Source organism: Abramis brama (assembly GCF_963993115.1).
Source record: "Abramis brama genome assembly, chromosome: 21".
Classification (NCBI taxonomy): Eukaryota; Metazoa; Chordata; class Actinopteri; order Cypriniformes; family Leuciscidae; genus Abramis; species Abramis brama.
In genome coordinates this window covers 9,127,722-9,136,912 of record NC_139983.1, presented here as the reverse complement: position 1 = coordinate 9,136,912, position 9,191 = coordinate 9,127,722, and the positions used below count along the sequence as shown (strand labels likewise).

The 9,191-nt window shown below is 35.8% G+C and overlaps 1 protein-coding gene across 1 annotated transcript; it reads right to left on the bottom strand.

The window, feature by feature from the left end:
- Positions 1–5,063: 5,063 nt before the first annotated feature.
- plaat1l (phospholipase A and acyltransferase 1-like) lies at positions 5,064–7,535 on the bottom strand. Its single transcript, XM_084096183.1, has 4 exons — positions 7,395–7,535; positions 6,231–6,360; positions 5,868–6,121; positions 5,064–5,745 (listed from the first exon to the last, which is right to left on the bottom strand). Exons 1-4 carry the CDS (start codon positions 7,401–7,403, stop codon positions 5,680–5,682), a joined length of 459 nt encoding a protein of 152 aa, XP_083952309.1. The 5' UTR covers positions 7,404–7,535; the 3' UTR covers positions 5,064–5,679.
- Between the last annotated feature and the right edge of the window lie 1,656 nt (positions 7,536–9,191).

The window sequence follows — 9,191 nt, the reverse complement described above, 5'->3', positions numbered from 1 at the left end:
CTTTTGTGTGCTTTTAAATTGGCTTACTCCATAAACAATAGCTTGTTTGCATATGACGTCACGTCACTGCGTTGCCATGGCGCGAAATGCAGATGGAGGGCAGGAAGTGTTGTGCTATATTTAGGAAGCACTATAACAAACTAAAAATGCCTATGTTTTGCGTCGTTTATGGTTGCTCAAATCGATCAAACTTTTCAATTTTGCTTATAGTTTCTATAATTAGCAAAGAGCATTTGTGTTAAATAGGAATACATTGTAATAATGTTAATCAAGCTGACTAAAATCACACGACTGTGCAGCAGTTCACATGCACTCACAATAAAAATACAATATAATTTAAAACAAAGACAAGCTCATTATACAAAGGAAATAATATTACATATCTAGACAAATTGGGTTGCTTATAGTTAAAAGAATGTCATGAACGATTTAGGCTAGATGTATTGATTGCATTAGTGCGTGATATTGAAGAGTGTGCGCCTCGAGCGCACGGCTGACATGACAGGAAAGTTCGTGTTTCTGAGTTTTATATTCGGACATATACCGTGACAACATCTCATCTGACAGAGGACTGTGCGGCGCTGCTGACTAGTGATGGGCGGATCGATCCTGAAGTATCGATACTTCGATACTGACGTGGTATCAAAAAGGATCGATCCTCACATAAAAATATCGATTTTTTTTTACCAGTAATTTTTTATTAATTTAGCACGCAATTCAGTGCCTAAAATAAGCTTCTAAGTGGAAAAATAAGCGAATGTTAGCGGATAATTGTGTAGGATAGAACTTTTTCTCCTAGTCATCTGGATACAAGACGAAACCAATCAATCACAGAGAGCGTTCGATGCTGGTGCTTCGCTGAGCTCACAGGCCCAGTGCGTTTGGGAAACGAAGCCTTGCTTAGATGACAGAGAAACAATCGGGAGTTATTTCGCAATAAACAAACCAAAAGTGTACATAACGGTTCAAAATGTTGACGTCAGTTAGATTTTAATGAAATTAATATTTTTATTCAACAAGGTTCGATGCATTAAATTGATCAAAAGTGACAGTCAAGGGTTTTACACTGTTAAAAAAAAATCTACTTCATATAAATGCTGTTCTTTCAACTTTGTTCATCAAATAATTCTGCATAAAATGTATCATGGTTTTCACAAAAATATGAAACTGTTTTCAACATTGATAATAATAAGAAATGTTTCCTGAGCAGCAAATCAGCATATTAAAATTAATTATCATCATGACTGGAGTAATGATGCCGAAAATTCAGCTTTGATCACATGAATAAATTAGTTTACTTTGGCATAGAAAACAGATAGCCTATGTTAAATTGTAATATTACAGTTTTTACTGTATTTTTTGATCAAATAAATGCAGAAGAGAATTAAAAATCTTACAGACCCCAAACTTTTGAACAGTAGGCTAGTACTAGTAGGCTAATACTATAATTAGGGTAGTTTTGTAAAAGTCACTGACTAATTACAGGCGAGTTGAGAGCACAAATCACAAAATATGTAGGCCTAGTAGTCATGAAAACATTTTCAGATTTATCATATTAATGATGCATTCACCTCATAAATCATGACACACTGCTCTAGCACAGGAAAGTGCATACAAGTTAAAGTGCATGCTTTTAAAATTAAAAAGTATTGGTATCGGTATCGATATCGGCGATACTGGCCCTGTATTTACTTGGTATCGGATCGGTACCAAAATTTGCAGTATCGCCCATCACTACTGCTGACTGCGTTATTTATAAAACAAATTTAATTGCTGTGAGATTGTTTGCTGTTGCGCGCAAATCCTGGAGAAATCTAGGATAGGCTGAAATCGCTCACGTGGTGCGTCTCTGAGTGAGACAGATTTCATCACCAGTCAAAGACAGCAGCAAAGCCATAGCACAATGAAATAAGGCAACTTATGATTTCGGAGGTTTACAATAGGCTATTGTCCGGTTTCATATTTGTCGTCAAAATTTCAAAATACATTCGGGACTGAAGCCCCGGCAAAATCGGCTGGCCGCCTACTCTGCTTGCAAACCTACGTCTGCGGTCGGGAGGAGCCGAATCGGAAAATGCCCGTGTGTGCAGTGATCACCTCGTCAAAGGTGAATTAATACAACTTATGTGGCTAGTATGTTTGTGTAACGTACCAGTTTCCGAACTTTGTAAAGTCAGAGTAATTGTTTCTTCTTTTCTTTGGGTTTGTAAGTTACCCCTGTAACTGAAGACAAACGTAACGTTAAAGGCAAATCTTTCAATTCAGTTAGAAAATCGCTCCTCTTCATAACGTAAAGATCACGTCCAACATATGTTTCGATTTTTTTGTTATATCTTTCTTTTGTAATAGCGTCTAAAGTAGTACAGTACGGACTTTCCTCCATCTCGTCCATTCCGCTCTTCACTTCCTGCCCTCCATTTGAATTTCGCGCGTCATCACAATCACGTGACTGCAAACCACCTATTATGTATCCTTTGATCGGAATGCATGAAGTGGAAAACTTGTGATTGAAGTCCAGTTAAATATTAGGCCTGCAACTTTTTAATAGAGTATCATTCTTAACACAACAAGACAGCTAAATTACACAGAACTCATTGTGACAGACAGTGTATTTTTGCTGCCACTGTAACCGTTTGAGTTAATTGACTTTCTTAATGGCAATAAGATTCAGAATAATTCATTATGCAAATGATTTTTGAAGGGCCTGTTAGTTTGACTCTTTCACTGAAGTCTCACCAAAGTAACATGTACATCACAATGACTTTGTGCAAAAGCAGTTAAAAGCAATGAACATCTAAAGGGACGAGATGGACAGGAAAGATTGGTCTGCTAAATCATTGTAGTGTTTGCTAAGTTTTATTCTTCTTCGCAATTTTTTTGTAACTATTTCAGTTTTAACCACCAAACAGCCTCCATTCAAAGTCTTGTAGATAATATTATGCATGCCATTTTTATTATTTTTTTGGTAAACATTTTTTAAATACTTGAAAATATCAGTATCTGTGATTTTAGTATCACTGAGATACTATTATACTTTTTTTTTTAATTATGTATCTTTTTACTTTGTCAGTTTAAAGCTAGACTAAAAACACATCTCTTTGACCTAGCATACACACAACACATTATAGACTTCTATAATTCAGTGTTAGGCTGCATAGATTAGGTCAGCCGGAACCGGGAACACTTCCCATAAATCCTGATGTACTTGTTACATCATAAGAAGAATGGCGTCTATGCTAATATTAGTCTCTCTGTTTATCCCGAGGTTTACCGCAGTCCTTTACCTCTCTACAGATAAAACGTTGTCGGGATAATTCCGGTTCACGTGATAAAATTCTGTATTATAAATTTAAAGGCCAGACAAGTAGTTTGTTGAGGGTTGGTTTTGTAAAGAAGGACTACACGCCTGCGCACATATATTCAAACGCACATACCTATAGAATAAACTCGTAATACGCATGTGCACGCCATCAGCGTTCTCACAGGTTCACGTTTTTAAAGTTTGCGCAGAGAGAACTTAAGGGTTCTCAGTTAAAACGGTGTCGTGTTAGCGGCCCCTAAGTTAATAACTAATGATCGTTGCGACGGAAGTGAATCAATCAAAACTAACTTTAGCTGGACAATAACTTAATTCTAGAGCTGCTGTAAAGCCAAAACAATCTCTGTTACTGTAATTTCCTATCATCACTGTAAAGCTGCTTTGAAACAATCTATATTTTTAGAAGCGCTATATAAATGAAGGTGACTTGACTTTGTAACTATTTTGAATTAGTTTACATTTACAGTCTGTTTTTATTTTATTTTTTTTAGTTTTAAAGTTGTATTTTTTTAATCATTTTATTAGTTTGTTTTTAAATGTCTATACTCTATATAATTTTATTTAATCCATTTTTATATCGGTGAAAATGAGAAATGCTGCCTTGGCAAATGAAATAAAATAAAAGTTGAAGATTTTTTTTATATTTTCAGTAAAAGTTCTCACTACAACATCTGTATGTATACACTATACATATATAATATACATATATAAACAAAATTATAAATGCAACACTTGTTTTTGCCCCCATTTTTCATGAGCTGAACTCAAAGATCTAAGACTTTTTCTATGTACACAAAAGGCCTATTTCTCTCAAATATTGTTCACAAATCTGTCTAAATCTGTGTTAGTGAGCACTTCTCTTTTGCTGAGATTATCCATCCACCTCACTGGTGTGGCATATTAATCTATATATATAATCTATACATCATCATTTCTCTCTCTCTCTCTCTCTCTCTCTCTCTATCTATCTATCTATACAGTACTGTGCAAAAGTCTTAGGCATGTTAATATTAATATCATTTTCACAGTACTGTAGCTTTGCAGGAAGGTTTCTTCAAGCATCTCGGAGACGTTCCCGCAGTTCTTCTGGATTTAGTCTGTCTCAGTTTTTTCTTTTTCTTCATGTAATCACAGACGGACTCGATGGTGAGATCAGATCATACCGGCTGTTGTCAGACTCCTTGTGCATACACAAATCTCACTGGATTATTACAATTAATGGCAAAAAGAATGTTTGGAAATTTCCTACTGACACACTACACCAAAAGATATAAATAACTGACTTAAAATTTGAATAATTAGCTGAAAGTAGCCAAGCGATAAGCGATTGCATAAGAGTGTGAGGCTTCCCTTTATGTTTATTTTTATAGTTAGTATTATGACCTTTTTCTATCACCCTCTGTTTAGGGAACTGTCCCTCTCACACATACTGTACACCTGCATCCTTTTCCGTCATGCCGCAGTGAACACAGAGATCATCCAAAATAAAGCAACGAGAGGCTCTTCAGTCATCATTGTTTCCATGCATTCTATCCATATCAACATGATTATTCGGCCCCTGCTGGGCAGATGGTGTTTATCTGCTTGTTGTCAAAATTCTAAAGTCTTCAATATATATATTCTCATATATTTAATATGAATTTCTAAATAATAATAATAATAATAATAATAATAAAATGAGGCTTTAATAAAATAAAATAAATGAAGCTTTAACTAAAGTGGAAAATGAACAGAAATGACTCGGTTTTTGTGGAAGCCATTTTAATAACTTTCTACTTTTACAAAATGTTAGTTGGCTTTTGTACATGAAAATCTGTCGATTATTCATCACGTTTATAGTATAAATCCATAAGGTCAGAGACAATCAATTTAATTTCTATACTATGATGAGATGAGACACAAAAGTTTGTTGGCTTTTGCACATGATTATCTGCAGATTATTTATCACATTTACATTAATAAAAAGGTCAGAGTCATTTATTTTTTCAGTTCTATTAGTTGTATTAGTTATATTAGTTAGACACTTAAAAAAAAAAAGAATATGTAAAAGACATTTTGCTGGTTAATGAAGACATTTTATCATTCCTGTTGTTCAATGCAATGTAAACTTTTACTGTCTGCCGCCTCCTTGTGGAAACATGCGAGACGTGAACCAGAAGATTCAATACACATTACAAGACATTCAATACAATAAAGAGTATTGTGGTTTTTCCATTTGTTCAGACTGTATGCAACTTCAAATAATTTTGCATATTTGACATCAGTAGGTTCCAATATTTTGTTTCATTTAAGAATTATTTAAGAAAGAAAGTATGTTTTTGTATGATCTTGAACTCTTGTCTTCATGCAGCACGAGTCCTTTAAATCTTTTTCTTCTCAAATAAATCTTTCCAGGTGGGAACTATCTTGAAATAGACTTTTTCAATCTGGAAACAATTTTCAAAAATGTTACTCAATTGCCAATGATGTTTTCCAGAACAAGTGTAATAAGTCGACTCTACAATGAAAAAGATGATAATCATGTTTAGAATTAGAAAATATTTCTTACCTGCTCGGACTTTTTAACCCCGTATCGAAACATTGTGGCCTGATGTTCGCTGTTGTTGAACAGGATGTCAAAGGTGATGGGTTTCGCCATGATGTCATCGATCTCCGGCTTGATGAGAGTGTAGAAATCTCGAGGTGGATGCTTGTCATCCAAGTAGTTTCTTACCTTGTATCTCTTCCCAACCACATCAAGCGGGTCAAGCTTTACTGCGGCGTTTATAGCTCGGCCGAAAAGGAGGAGTTTGGTGTCTGAATCTTGAAGAGAGATGATGAGAGAATGAGTTTCAGATTTCACACTAACAGATCGCACACACACACACACACACACACACACACACACACACACACACACACACACACTCACCTCTTATGGTCAGATGGGCCACGTAAGGAACTCCGTCCCGTTCACCATAGTAAACTCCAAAATGAGAAAAGTAACTGTTTCCGGGAAACTCAAGAATATCTCCGGGGTAAAGCTTCGGATGAGAGTTATGCTGAGAAGAAGAAAAAAAAAGTAAAGATATCAGGAAACTACACTTTAAAAGCACGATCACATCACACTCTCAGAAAGAAAAGGGTTCAATGGGGATCTATTTTCCCAGTTTAGCTGAAGTGATGAACCAAACAAAGATGCGTGATGCAGAAAAACTATGAAATAACATTTAATAAACACCAGGAACAATATAGAAATACACACTAGAATGTAACTTCAACACAAAACCTAAAACTGAGGAAGACTGTCTAAAAACATGAGGAAGGTAATCAACAGAACAGGGAACAGGTGAGGACTAATTCGACACTATGACAACTAATGAACAAACTAGAACTAAGGCAAGACAGAAGGTACGTTTACACGACTACGTTGTACTAAAAACGTGAAAAAGTTTTTCCTTTGCGTTTTTCACATAAAGTTCACACGGATCCGTGAAAACGGCTAAAAACGCTATATTCTGTGCATTTTGTAAATGTAACTACACTTTGTAAAGAGAAACTACACGCCTATAGACTGAACATGTAATAAGCATGCGCATGACATACCCATTTTCACAAATTTGTATTTTTGTAGTTTACACAGACGATAACAGTATTGTTTTCAGAAGTTTGCATTTTCAGGCTCCCCAAAATGCTGTTGTCGTGTAAATGAACGGCCAAAACCCATAAAAAGTTTGCCTTGTTTAGTTTTAGGTGCCACCGTTTTCAACTAAAAATGGAAAATAACTAAACTTACAGAACCCTAGGGTTCTTGACTCAATGCCAGAAAGGTTCTACATAAAGAGAAATGTCTTAAATGATTGCTTAATACTTTCATGTTTATGGGTTCTTTAAATTTTTTCTAGTGATAAAGTATGTTTACAAGCTGTTTAATTCATAACATTTAAGAATAATTAAAAATGAATTAAAACTACATAAACTAAATCGATAAAATGGCAGGAACCCCTAAAAGGTTCTACATAACATCTGACAGAACCTTTTAAGGTTCTATATAGAACATTTTTTTCAAAGAGTGCAGAACAAAAATAATATTTACCAGTCCCATTGGTGTTCGCTGCGCTATCGATGCCTTTACCGTCGAAAACACTAGAGACGTACAGAGAGTCCTTCATTAAAAGAGCAGTGAAGCATTAATAACATCTGATATCACAACCCTCAAAGGGGAGATTTATGGGGGAAGCCTATCAGATTCTAACCTACAAGAACAAGCAATGTGCAGGTTATGCTCTCCTCTTTAAACACACCCAGGAACTATTCTTCAGTGCCTCATGAAAAGACATCCAAAAGAAGGCCTTCATTATCTGTGAACGTGATTCTTTGTATAGGATATGGATAATTCAATGTCTGAAAGAGTACTAAGTGAAAGGAAAGATAAATAAATTTGAATGCTTTTTATTTATTTTAGCTTTTGTCAGAGGCAATAAGTTTCGAAAGACATCTCAGGTTTACTGATGCAGCAGCTTCTCAAGGGAGTTAAATTACAGCCTAACTTCTCTTTTTATCAGGAAACATCTGCTCATCAAGTTGAAGCAAAGTGCAAAATGCAAATAAGCTGCTAAACGCAGTGTGATGCCCATCTCGCTCTTAAAACGTAACTCGCCAAAATGCAACTTAGGGTCTTTTTGGGGAATCTAACCGAGGCAAACTTTCCTTTAGCATAATTAGGATGGAAACGCCACGTTTAAGATTGACAGTATTTTCGTTTTCGGTCAAATTGCCTTTTGAATGGGAGTGCTTGGGGCACTTCTATGACAGCATCAAAAATCGCTATTTTTAAAACACTAAGGCGGCTCGACACAACATAAAACTTTACTTGAAGTATCACCAGGGCTCTACACATGACCTGGAGCATTGAGAATATTGTTTGTGTACACAGAGTTTACTAAAAAAAGTTTTTGAACAACTTTCCAGCCGCCGGCATTTTGTCAGTCAAAAATAAAAAAATTTTTTTTAAATTGGGTGATGGAGATCTGCAAAGCGCTGGTTGTCGAGGAAGGGCATAACTTTGTGGCGAACAATGTTGACATTGCTCATTGCATTGGAAGACCTAGTGCAGACAGCAGCAAAGGAAAGAAACCAGGGCCTGTACTAAGATTCGCTTCCACAACAGCTCGAGATCTCAAAAGTTTTCTTTTGGCTCTTCAAATAGAACAGCAGGTGTCGATATTTTAAAAGATTGGTTTTCAGGGCAGGTACAGTAATAAGTCGAAAATCAGATGATCAATCTTCTTATTTATATAAACTGGGTTAAAATCATCATCTTAAACAGTAATTTCCTACTACTTAATTATGAAAAAACAGTTTCTCATTATTGGACAAAAAAACGTAATAACCTAGAATACTGTCTAACACTTGATGTCTGCTCTGTCAAGTCTTCGCCGTCGGTTAGGAACCTGGGTGTGCTCTGGGAAAACCGCATTCTTCCATCTTAAAAATACATCTAAATTACGTCATATGCTCTCAAAGACAAATGCGGAACAGTTAGTTCATGCGTTAGATTATTGTAATGCTATTATGGGTGGTTGCCCTGCACGCATGATAAACAAACTACAGCTGGTTCAAAACGCATCAGCTCGAGTTCTTACCAGAACCAGGAAGTATGACCATATTAGCCCCATTCTGTCAAGTGCATTGGCTCCCTATTAAATATCATATACATTTTTAAATATTGCTGATTACTTATACAAAGCACTAAATGGTTTTGCTGACCAGTACGCGAGCGAGCTCTTAACGCATTATAGTCCTTCATGTGATATACCTAGAATATCAAAATCGACTGCTGGCGGTAGATCCTTTTCCTATTTAGCACCTAAACTCTGGAACAGTCTTCCTA